Below are 12,799 nucleotides of genomic sequence, written 5' to 3'. Positions count from 1 at the left end.
TGTAATCCCAGTACTTTGGGAGGCTGAGGCAGGTGGATTGCCTGAAGCTGGGAGTTCGAGACCAGCCTGGCCAACATGGAGAAACCCCGTCTCTACTAAAAATACAAAAAATTAGCTGAGCATGGTGACGGGAGCCTGCAATCCCAGCTACTAGGGAGGCTGGGGTAAGAGAATCACTTGTGCCCAGGAGGCAGAGGTAAGCTGAGATCACGCCATTGCACTCCAGCCTGGGCAACAAGTGCAAAACTCTGTCTCAAAAAATAAAATTTAAAAAAATAAGACCAGGTGGAGCACAGTGGCTCATGCCTGTAATCCCAGCACTTTGGGAGGCTGAGGTGGGCGGATCACAAGATCAAGAGACCGAGACCATCCTGGCCAACATGGTGAAACTCCATCTCTACTAAAAATACAAAAATTAGCTGCGTGTGATGGTAGGCGCCTGTAATCTCAGCTACTGAGGAGGCTGAGGCAGATCTCTTGAACCTGGGAGGTGGAGGTTGCAGTGAGCCGAGATCACACCATTGCACTCCAGAATGGGCAGGAGAGCGAGACTCCGTCTCAAAAAAAAAGTAGTTCAAGACCAGCCTAGCAACACAGCAAGACCTCATCTCTGCCAAAAATAAAAAATTAACTACACCACCATGCCCAGTTAACATTTTTAAATTAAAATTTAAAATTTTAATTTTTAAATTAAAATTTAAAATTTTAATTTTTAAATTAAAATTTAAAATTTTTTTAAATTAAAATTTAAAATTTTAATTTTTAAATTAAAATTTAAAATTTTAATTTTTAAATTAAATTTAAATTAAATTGTAATTAATTAATTAATGGGAGGCTGAGACAGGAGAATTTCTTGAGCCTAGGAGGTCGAGGCTGCAGTGAACCGTGACCATGCCACTGCATTCCACCCTGGGCGACAAAGTGAGATTCCATCTCAAAAAAAAAAAAAAAGAGTTAATGACATGACAGTATGTTCATTAACCAAAATTCTGTGGACACTGAAAATGGTTTTCTTTTTTATTTATTTTGAGATGGCGTCTCCCTCTGCCACCCAGGCTGGAGTGCAGTGGTGCAATCTCAGCTCATCACAACCTCCACCATCCTGTGTTCATGCAATTCTCCTGCTTAGCCTCCTGAGTAGCTGGGATTTAGGCATGTGCCAACACAAATTGTTTTTTTTTTATAGTACAGATGGATTTTCACCATGTTGCCCAGGCTGGTCTGGAACTCCTGAGCTCAGGTAATCCACCTGCTTTGGCCTCCCAAAGTGCTAGGATTACAGGCGTGAGCCACTGTGCCCAGCCCACATTTTCTGTACTTTCTAAGTAGCTTAAAACAATGTTATCTTCAGACCTCCCTGATATGCCGTTTTCCTACCCTCAAATATCCTAGTATCTGCCCAGAGATAACATTTGCAAATTTGATTATGTATCCTTCAAACCTTTTTCTATATAATTATATATTCACGTTTATAAAGAAATAAAGGTTTTGGCTGGGTGCAGTGGCTCACGCCTATAATCACAGCACTTTAGGAGGCCAAGGTGGGCAGATCACCTCGTCAGGAGATCGAGACCATCCTGGCTAACACGGCAAAACCCCGTCTCTACTAGAAATACAAAAAATTAGCCAGGTGTGGTGGTGGGCACCTATAGTCCCAGCTACTTGGGAGGCTGAGGCAGAAGAATGGCGTGAACCCAGGAGGCGGAGCTTGCAGTAAGCCAAGATCGCACCACTGCACTCCAGCCTGGGTGACAGAACGAGACTCAGTCTCAAAAAAAAAAAAAAAAGAAAAAGAAATAAAGGTTTCATCATAAATGACAAACAATAACATCTTGTTCTGCAGCTTATTTTTCATTTCATTTTTTTTTTTCGGTCTCAAAAAAAAAAAAAAAAAAAAAAAAAATCTCAGATACAAGTTTCATTCTCGTAAAATCAAATGGGCCGGGCACGGTGGCTAGTGCTTGTAATCCCAGCACTTTGGGAGGCAAGGCGGGAGGATCACCTAAGCTCGGGAGTTCGAAACTAGCCTGCCAACGTGGTGAAATCCCGTCTCAATTAAAAATACAAACTTAGCCAGGCGTGGTGGTGTGCGCCTGTAGTCCCAGCTACTTGGGAGGCTGAGGCATGAGAATCGCCTGAACCCGGGAGGCGGAGGTTGCAGTAAGCCAAGATTGTGCCACTGCACTCCAGCCTGGGTGACAGAGCCAGACTCCGTCTCAAAAAAATAAAAAATAAAAATAAAATTTATCAATATTTTACAGCATCTATCATTTCAGCCTGGCTCAAAAATCCACCCATATCTGAGGATTTTTTTTTAAATCAATACACATTTTTAATGTTTTAAGTTGTTAAGCATTTAAACAGTCAAAATCACTAGGAAAAAAATATTACACACACATATTTACCACCCAAATGAGAACACACAATCCTTCAGACAGATGCACATCTGAGGATTTACAAAAAAATTATATTTTCTTTTAAATAAAAGGGTTAAAACTTTCGAATTTTTTACATTTACTTCTTCAATCCATCTGGAATTAATTTCATGAATGGTATGAAACAGGATTACTTGTCCCCAAAATTTAAAGAACTCACCTCCTAGATGAATGGGATGGTCTACATTCATCCATTTGGATTTGGGCAAAGCCACCAACACCCCTTTCTCCCTCTTCATCAGCTGCATCGTAATGGTATCACCAACAACATACTGACGTGACTCTGTGGCAACAACACTGAAACATGGACACTTATATGTAGCAGGGCAAGGAGTGAACAGACTGGGATCTAATTGAGTAAATGTCTCAATCTCACCTCTTGAGATCCTTCTTATGCACAGAACTGTAACAGATGGGACATTTACTCCATGTCTTCTCACTCAGTGAAAGATAGTGCAGGATGCATGCCCAGCAGAAGATGTGTCCACAACGGGTTATCTTGGCTGCAGTAGGTGGATAGAGGCATATTGGGCAAGATGGCACTTCATGGCTACAAATGCGCTGAAACAAAATGCCACCAGAAGGTTCACTGCTTGCAGAATTGATTAGGGACTGTTAAAGTTACAGGCCTCTCTACTCTCTCATCCCCATCTCTCTCATCTCTATCCCTGCACATCCTTATACTCAACATATCTTCCTAAAACTGTTTAACAATGTAGATACATGTATGATAGCTCTTTTTTTTTTTTTTGAGACAGAGTCTCGCTCTGTCGCCCAGGCTGGAGTGCAGTGGCGCAATCTCGGCTCACTACAAACTCCGCCTCCTGGGTTCACACCATTCTCCTGCCTCAGCCTCCGAGTAGCTGGGACTACAAGCGCCCGCCACCACGCCCACCTAATTTTTTTCTATTTTTAGTAGAGACGGGGTTTCACCATGTTAGCCAGGATGGTCTCAATCTCCTGACCTTGTGATCCGCCCACCTCAGCCTCCCAAAGTGCTGGGATTACAGGCGTGAGCCACCGCGCCCGGCTTTGTATGACAGCTCTTTAAGCAAATCACTAAGGAAACCATAATAACGGTTTAATGTAATAAAACTAATACACAACAGGTATTTGAGAGGTTCTACTTTACATAGAAAAAAATTACAAATCACTATATTCTCATTTATAAAAAAACTTAATATGTATGCATAAAGGCCTAAAAAGGGTCTAGAAGTAATCTACCAGTAATTTCCAACAGAGAACACATTAAAAAGACTTCACCTTATATGACTAATTTTTTTTTTTAATAAAACAAGTTTTTATGCCTTCTATGCCATTCTCACATGATTTTATACATTTTCACAGTAGTGACAGTTCAAGCTTTAAGGTCAAAAGGCCCTGCTCATAAAAAAAAAAAAAAAAAAGGGCCCATCATTTTGAAATTATTGTTCTTCAACAGATACTCTATTAGGACCAACAAGGGGATACCAAGAGTTTGTAACTTCAGTAGAAAACACATCAGTGGCTTTGAAAGTGCAACTGAAGCTGGGCGTGGTGGCTCACGCCTGTAATCCCAATACTTTTGGAAGGCCGAGACAGGTCGATCACTTCAGGCTGGCAGTTTGAGACAAGCCTAGACAACACAGTGGAACCCCATCTCTAATAAAAATCAAAAATTAGCCAGGCATAGTGGTGCGCACCTGTAATCCCAGCTACTCAGGAGGCTGAGGCACGAGAATTGCTTGAACCCAAAACGTGGAGGTTACAGTGAGCTGACATCCCGCTACTGCACTCCAGTTGGGGCGATAGAGCAAGACTGTCTCAGAAAAAAAAAAAAAAAAAAAAAAAAAAGCCAGGCACAACGGCTCATGCCTGTAATCCCAGCACTTTGGAAGGCCGAGGTGGGGGGATCACGAGGTCAGGAGATTGAGACCATCCTGGCAAACACGGTAAAACCCCGTCTCTATTAAAAAAATACAAAAAATTAGCCAGGCGTGGTGGCGGGCGCCTGTAGTCCCAGCTACTTGGGAGGCTGAGGCAGGAGAATGGCGTGAACCCGGCTGGCGGAGCTTGCAGTGAGCCAAGATCGCGCCACTGCACTCTAGCCTGGGCGACAGAGCGAGACTCTGTCTCAAAAAAAAGTACAACTGGCCGGGCGCGGTGGCTCAAGCCTGTAATCCCAGCACTTTGGGAGGCCGAGACGGGCGGATCACGAGGTCAGAAGATCGAGACCATCCTGGCTAATACAGTGAAACCCCGTCTCTAATAAAACTACAAAAAAAATAGCCGGGCGAGGTGGTGGGCGCCTGTAGTCCCAGCTACTCGGGAGGCTGAGGCAGGAGAATGGCGTAAACCCGGGAGGCGGAGCTTGCAGTGAGCTGAGATGCACCACAGCACTCCAGCTTGGGCGACAGAGCCAGACTCCGTCTCAAAAAAAAAAAAAAAAAAAAAAGTACAACTGTGTGGCTCATTCATGTGCTCACCTGCCACAAGGCTGGGGCCTTCTTTGACAGTGATTGCTATGAATGGTTGCCACTGAAGCAATGGCCCTGTAATGAGCCCAACCCAGGTCAGGAGGGTAAGGGGTTACTACTTCCCAGCTTACACATCTTCAGATCAGAGCCTTTCATACACCATCCCTACAGGCCAGAGCCAGTCAGTCACAAAATGGACTCCAGGAAGAACCAGGAACTGACCTCTGGGAAACATCTATAGAAAGGCCAGGCAGAAAACATTGTCAAGCAGTGAACACAGCCAACAGCTGCTGCGTCACCACAGTGCCTTTATTTAGTGCTGTCTCCCATTCATAGCTTATGGGCTTGGCTGAGCTACTCACCACTTGTTCCACAAAGTCCCAGTTAACTAATGTATCAGGATCAGCAAAATGAGCTGTGTAGTCTTGGTCTTCACACACCACAAATTGGCAGCTAGAAATAGGAAAGAAGACAGGAAAAAGCTAGACTGTTAGAATCTACCAATAAGCCCTCGGCAGAAATTGTCATCTATTCACTTAGAAATCAAATGCAGGTCATTAGCAGCCCTGGTTCATGAGGCACTGCACTAGGACCTCAGCCTCAGTTCTGAACTCTGGCTCTGGAAAGAACCCAAAGACTCAGCAGGCAGAAGTCTAAATCCATGAACTGTTTTCTTCTGCTTCCAAGTCCAGCCAAATTCCCTGAAGGCATCCCTTGAACTAAAATTAACCTAGACTGTGACTCCATCCAACAGCAGTAAGCCAGATTTCCTCTCACCCCTTAGAACCCCAGAAAATAGCTAGTCTTCAAGGCAGTTGAAAAGACTGTTCACGGCCAGGCACCGTGGCTCAAACGTGTAATCCCAGCACTTTGGGGGGCCAAGGCGGGTGGATCACTCGAGGTCAGGAGTTAGAGACCAGCCTGACCAACAGGGTGAAACAACATCTCTATTAAAAATAGAAAAATTTTAGGCCAGACGCAGTGGCTCACGCCTGTAATCCCAGCACTTTAGGAGCCAGAGGCGGGTGAATCACAAGGTCTAGAAGATCAAGACCATCCTGGCTAACATGGTGAAACCCCATCTCTACTAAAATTACAAAAACAAAATTAGCCAGGAGAGGTGGCAGGTGCCTGTAGTCCCAGCTACTCGGGAGACTGAGGCAGGAGAATGGCATGAAGCTCCGGGAGAGGCAGAGCGTGCAGTGAGCCAAGAGACCGCGCCACTGCACTCCAGCCTGGGCAACAGAGCGAGACTGTCTCAAAAAAAAAAAGAAAAAAAAAAAATTCTTCTTCCTGGCCGGGCACAGTGGCTCATGCTTGTAATCCCAGCACTTTGGAGGCCGCGGCAGATGGATCACGAGGTCAGGAGTTCGAGACTAGCCTGGCCAATACGGTGATCCACCCGCCTTGGTCTCCCAAAGTGCTGAGACTACAGGCATGAGCCACTGCATCTCTATCAAAAAAAAAATACAAAAATTAGACAGGTGTGGTGGTGCACACCTGTAGTCCCAGCTATTTGGGAGGCTGAGGCAAAAAAATGGCTTAAACCCAGAAGGCGGAGGTTGCAGTGAGCCGAGATCACGCCACAGCACTCTAGCCTAGGTGACAAAGCGAGACTCCGTCTCCAAAAAAAAAAAAAAAAAAAAAAAATTTCCTCTTCCTTATAAAGGAGAGGCTGAATCTCAAAGCAGTTAAGTAAGTTACCTAAGGTCAAAGGCCGAAACAAGATTCAAATCTGGGTCCAATTCCAAACATGTTTTCTACCTCATCATGATACTAACACAGTTATTTAAGCATTAAGTACCAAAAACATCCACCTGGAAAGTGGGTAAAAGGAAGGAAGGGCAGGGCAGTGGTGAACAGAAAAAGAACAAGACCAATTCCCTTTCTGCTTCTTTCCCACAATAGCTTAAAAAAAGCCTCTTCACAGCGGCACCACAGTTATCCGGAGAGCCCCACTTTCCCTTTTCTCTGAGGAGTAGCAATACTCACTTGGCCTGTAAAAAGAGTTCCTTGTTAAAAGGCTTATGTCCCCACTTGTTCCTTTTTCCCCAGCTACCATGTCCACTGCCTTCAAAGTGACCCGTCTGGCCACGGGGTTCAAAAGTGAAATTCAACAAGTGGTTCAGGTTGATCTTCTTAGGACCAGAGAACTGGGCAGGGCTAAACTCTGCCCGTTGAGCCTCTGCTACCTAGGGAGAATGAGAATGAATCAGTATTTCAGATTAGGATGACACTTACTGATTTACAGCAGAAACCCCCCCAAAAAAAAAACCCTCCTTCTACACAAATCTTTTTTTTTTTTCCCCCAAGACGCAGTCTCACTCTGTCACCCAGGCTGGAGTGCAATGGCGCAATCTTGGCTCACTGCAACCTCTGTCTCCCAAGTTCAAGTGATTCTCCTGCCTCAGTCTCCTAAGTAGCTGGGATTACAGGCGTGTGGGATTAAACCACGCCCAGCTAGTTTTTGTATTTTTAGTGGAGACAGGGTTTCGCCATGTTGGCCAGGCTGGTCTCAAACTCTTGACCTCAGGAGATCCCCTCACCTCAGCCTCCCAAAGTACTGGGATTATAGGCGTGAGCCACCTCGCCAGCCTACATAGCTTAAAGTATTAACTAAAGGCCTGGCACGGTGGGTCACACCTGTAATCCCAGAACTTTGGGAGGCCAAGGCAGGCGGATCACTTGAGTTCAGGAGTTCGAGACTAGCCTGGCCAACATGGTGAAACCCCATCTCTACTGAAAATACAAAAATTAGTCGGGGGCAGTGGTGGGCGCCTATAATCCTATCTACTCAGGAGGCTGAAGTGGGACAATCGCTTGAACCCAGGAGACAGAGGTTGCAGTGAGCCAAGATCGCACCACTGCATTCCAGCCTGGGTGACAGAGACCCTGTTTCAGAAAAAAATAAAAAATTTTTTAAAAGTATTAACTAAAAAGGCTGCTTTTTATATGGAGTAGCCATTCTTTTATTCCTTTTTCAAAAAATTAAATAAGACTGGGCACGGTGGCTCATGCCTGTAATCCCACCACTTTGGGAGGCCGAGGCGGACGATCACTAAAAATACAAAAAAATTAGCCGGGCGTGGTGGCAGGCACCTGTAATCCCAGCTACTCGGGAGGCTGAGGCAGGAGAATCACTTGCACCTGGAAGTGGGAGGTTGCAGTGAGCCGAGATCGTGCCACTGCACTCCAGCCTATGCAACAAGAGCGAAACTGTCTCAAAAAAAAAAAAAAAAAAAAAAAAACCAGCATGAATGCGTCTAGCTATCTTGAATCACAAAGATTTACTTAACTGGATTAATATTTTCAACAGTCCCATAGGACTCCTACACCTTCACTCTTGTTAACTACTTGTTCTTTGGTCTGCTTCTGGCAAAGTGGGCCTGTGTAGCCACACTCTGGAGGTGGCTTGCAGGCAGAGCTGCTAACTGCCCTAGGTTCTGGATTCTACCAGACCTTCCATCTAAGACACTGTTAATTAAAACGGACAGAACTGGAACACATGTAGGCAGACTAGCTCTGTGTCCAGAAATAAACCCAATCAGCAGATTCAGCAACAGTTTATAAGGTTGGCCAAGAAACCATACGAGAAACACCACTGCAAGCAAAGATGGAAGACATCACATCAACGTGTATTTCAGTCCTCTTAACATTCCCAAATTGCATTAAAATGAATGGAAGTCAGCTAGGGCATTTCCCAACTCCCCTTTCTCATTTAATGTTATAAACACTTCGCTAGTCACCTCAAATAGCTGCATACCATTCATGTTGTTGCATGGGTATACCAGAGCTTAATGCCCTATTGTATGGCACAGATTGTTGGAGAGCTTTTCCGCTGTTTCAAGATAATGCTGTGAGAAACACATTTTTTGATACATTTACGCGCAAATACTTGAGCACCTACAATTATTTCTTTTGAATGTACAGGAGGAATTATTGGGTCAAAGGAAAGGCAAACTTCAGGCTTTTGCTGCTTAGCCAAATTTGAAGATTTTTGCTAAGCAGCACTTGCACATACAAAAAGAGATATGATGAAAGGCAATTTCTCTTCCAGAGGCAATGAACATACTCTGAGATATTCTATACATACAGAACCATGGTATATGACCTTTGATATGGTTTGGATTTTGTCCCTTCCCAAATCTCATGTGTAATCCCCAATACTGGTGGAGGGGTCTGGTGAAAGGTGATTAGGTCATGCGGGCAGGCTCCCCCCTTGCTGTTCTCATGACAGTGAGTTCTCAGGAGATCTGGTTGTTTAAAAGTATGTAGCACTGGCCGGGCACAGTGGCTCACGCCTGTAATGCCAGCACTTTGGGAGGCCGAGGCAGGCGGATCACGAGGTCAGGAGATCAAGACCATCCTGGCTAACATGGTGAAACCCTGTCTCTACTAAACACACAAAAAATTAGCCGGGCGTGGTGGCGGGCACCTGTAGTCCCAGCTACTCGGGAAGCTGAAGCAGAAGAATGGTGTGAACCCAGGAGGCAGAGGTTGCAGTAAACCGAGATAGCGCCACTGCACTCCAGCCTGGGTGACAGAGCGAGACTTCGTCTCGAAAAACAAACAAACAAACAAACAAACAAATAAAAACTATGTAGCACTTCCTCTTACGCAGTCTTCCTCCTAAGATGTGTCTGCCTCCCCTTCACCTTCTGCCATAAGTTTCCTGAGGCCTCCCCAGCCATGTTTCCTGTACAGTCTGCAGAACTGTGAGTCAATTAAACCTCTCTTCTTCATAAATTACCCAGTCTGTGGTAGTTCTTAATAGTAATGAGAAAATGGGCTAATATAACCTTTAAAAATAAATACAAAGCTAGACACGGTAATGCACACCTGCACTCTCAGCCACTCAGGAGGCTGAAAAGGGTCACGTGAGCCCAGGAATTCAAGGTTGCAGTGGACTACGATCACACCTGTGAATAGCCACTGCACTCCAGCCTGGGCAACCGGGTGAGACTGTGTCTAAAAAATAAAATCTAAAATTTAAAAATAAAATCAGGATGGGCAACTGGGAGTGGTGGCTCATGCCTGTAATCCCAGCACTTTGGGAGGCTGAGGTAGGCAGATCACGCAAGGTCAGGCTCGGGAGGCTGAGGCAGGAGAATTGCTTGAACCCGGGAGGCAAAGGGTGCAGTGAGCCAAGATCACACCATTGCACTCCAGCCTGGGCATCAAGAGCAAAACTCCACTTCAAAAAAAAAAAAAAAAAAAAAAAAAAACTAGGATGGGCACAGTGGCTCACATCTACAACCCAGGGCTTTAGGAGAACAAGGAGGGAGGATCATCTGAGGCCAGGAATTTGAGACCAGCCTGGACAACACCAGGGATGCAATGTCTCTACAAAAAATTTAAAAATTAGCCAGGCTTAATGATGCATGCCTGTAATCCCATCTACTTGGAAGGCTGAGGTGGGAGGATGATTTGAGCCCAGTAGGTCAAGGCTGCAGTGGGCCACGATCATACCACTGCACTCCAGCCTGGGCGACACAGTAAGACTCTGTCTCAAAAATAATAAATTAAAAATAATGAAATACAACTGGGGGTATACCATACAGTCAGATAACTTCCTTTTTTATATTAACAACCAAGCTTAAAGATAACACCACATTCTGGGCTGGGCGCAGTGGCTCACGCCTGTAATCCCAGCACTTTGGGAGGCCGAGGCGGGCGGATCACAAGGTCAGGAGATGAAGACCATCCTGGCTAACGTGGTGAAACTCCATCTCCACTAAAAATACAAAAAATTGGCCAGGCGTAGTGACAGGCGCCTATAGTCCCAGCTACTCGGGAGGCTGAGGCAGGAGAATGGTGTGAACTCTGGAGGCAGAGCTTACAGTGAGCCGTGATCGCACCACTGCACTCCAGCCTGGGCGACAGAGCAAGACTCCACCTCAAAAAAAAGTAGAAATTCAAAATAAAATAGCTGGGTGTGGTGTCAGACACCTGTAGTCCCAGCTACTTGGCAGGCTGAGGCAGGAGAATGGTGTGAACCCAGAAGGCGGAGCTGGCAGTGAGCCGAGATCGTGCCACTGCACTCTAGCCTGGGCGACAGAGCAAGACTCCGTCAAAAAAAAAAAAAAAAAAAAAAAAAAGCCACATTCTGTTTATTTGCGCAACACAGAAGCCCAAGACTTCCAGGTCATCCCTTATTTTTCATCTCCACATGGCTCTGATCTCTTCAAACAGTCTTCCACTCTCAATGCCCCAAACTTAGATCTAAGAGCTTGTGCTCAGTCAACAAAATCCTCCACATTCTCAACCTTCTATCATCTTCAGCTTGTTCTAGCTGGCCCACTGTCACTTTCTCCGACACCACTTGTACTTCCTGATTATCCTCACAATACCATGAACTCCAGGTCCTTGACCTCCTCTCTTCCAATTAGCTTGCCCCTCCCATCTCAGCCACCCACACGTACAGGTTTCCCTTCTACAGCTGTAATGTACAATACAGCAGCCACTAGCTAGATGTAGCTACTAAGCACTTGAAATGTGGCTGTACCATGTGGTAAGCTTACATTTTAGATATATTGAATTAAATATATTAAAATTGACTTTTTACTTCTGTAGTGCAGGCAGCTAGAAAATGTAAGATTACACACATGGCTTGATATCCTATTAGACAGGAGTGTTCTACAGTCCAGACCAACAACCACAACCTCTTCCACCATCTTAACTTTGAGCATTCTGTTGTCCAGCCAGGAATATACTCCTAAACTCCCAGGTTTAGTCCTGACTCCAACAATTCTCTACCCTCACTAGGACCTCCAAATCAATGATCCAACCCCTCAGATTTGGCTTAGATCCTGTGGTCCACTGCCCACTTCCTTTTTCAAATTTTATTTATTTGCTTATTTATTTAGAGATGGAGTCTCGCTCTGTCGCCCAAGCTGGATTGCAGTGGTGCAACCTCCGGTCACTGCACCCTCCGCCTCCTGGGTTCAAGCGATTCTCCTGCCTCAGCCTCCCAAGTAACTGGAATTACAGGTGCCTGCCATCATGCCCAGCTAATTTTTGTATTTTCAGTAGAGACGGAGTTTTGCCATGTTAGCCAGGCCGGTCTCCAATTCCTGGCCTCAGGTGATCCACCCTCCTTGGCCTCCCAAAGTGCTGGGATTACAGCTGTGAGTCACTGTGCCCGGCGCCATCACCCACTTCTTCATATATCTTCTGTATTCACCTGGCAAAATCTCCTCCTAATTCAACTCTTTTCCTATTCCACATCAGCCCTGGAGCAGACAAACAGGGCTAACAAACACACCCACAGCAAACAGCCTCACCACAGTAGACCCTCATGTGCCTGAAAGTACTGCAATCCCAGTACGCTTCTGCAGTCCGTTCATTCCCTCACTTTCCCAGACAACTCCTTCACTCCTCAGGCTTCCAAACCTCCTTTTGGCTCACCTTATGTTTTCTACTGAGAAAACTAGAACAATCAGAAAAGAATTTCAACTACCTCCGACCCCACCTGTATCACCAGGCCCTCCTTTTGTTACTAGGGATGAACTAGCAGAGTTGCTATCTAAGCCAACTGCTCCACTTCTCACTAGATCTCAAGGACTCAAGGACATTGCTCAGCAATTCTTTCCCTTTTCCCTGCATCACTTTGCCTCTCACCGGAACCATCCCATGAGCACAGACATGCTATCATTTCCCTAATCTTAAAATCCCTCAAGCTCATATTCCCTTCAAGCACCGCCTCTATCTCTGCTCCCCTTTAGAGCAAAGCCACTGAAAAGTACTGTGTAAACTTGCTGTTTCTTCTTCCCATCCTCCTATTCTCTCCAATCTACATGCCATTTTCAAATCAAGTGGTCAACTTTCAGTCCTATTCTTAGCTTATCAGCAGCACTTGACAAAACTGATCACCTTCTGCAACACCTTTCAGCTCTCTTCCTCCCGCCC

At 45.4% G+C, this 12,799-nt stretch overlaps 1 protein-coding gene across 6 annotated transcripts in view; it reads right to left on the bottom strand.

Moving 5' to 3' along the window:
- Positions 1–12,799, bottom strand: part of RNF10 (ring finger protein 10) — a 43,644-nt gene that overhangs the window by 16,348 nt on the left and 14,497 nt on the right. For all 6 annotated transcript variants that reach the window (XR_005239701.2, XM_008004949.3, XM_008004950.3 and 3 more), the window contains exons 3-6: positions 6,884–7,083; positions 5,254–5,344; positions 2,812–2,996; positions 2,596–2,732 (exon numbers count right to left, since the gene is read on the bottom strand). Coding sequence is in view for 5 of the 6 variants with exons in the window: in XM_008004949.3 (XP_008003140.1) it covers positions 2,596–2,732; positions 2,812–2,996; positions 5,254–5,344; positions 6,884–7,083 (613 nt within the window). In the remaining variant the exon portion in view is untranslated. The remainder of the gene's footprint in view (positions 1–2,595; positions 2,733–2,811; positions 2,997–5,253; positions 5,345–6,883; positions 7,084–12,799) is intronic.

This window comes from Chlorocebus sabaeus, chromosome 11 (genome assembly GCF_047675955.1).
Source record: "Chlorocebus sabaeus isolate Y175 chromosome 11, mChlSab1.0.hap1, whole genome shotgun sequence".
Classification (NCBI taxonomy): Eukaryota; Metazoa; Chordata; class Mammalia; order Primates; family Cercopithecidae; genus Chlorocebus; species Chlorocebus sabaeus.
This window is presented reverse-complemented; position numbering and strand designations above follow the sequence as displayed.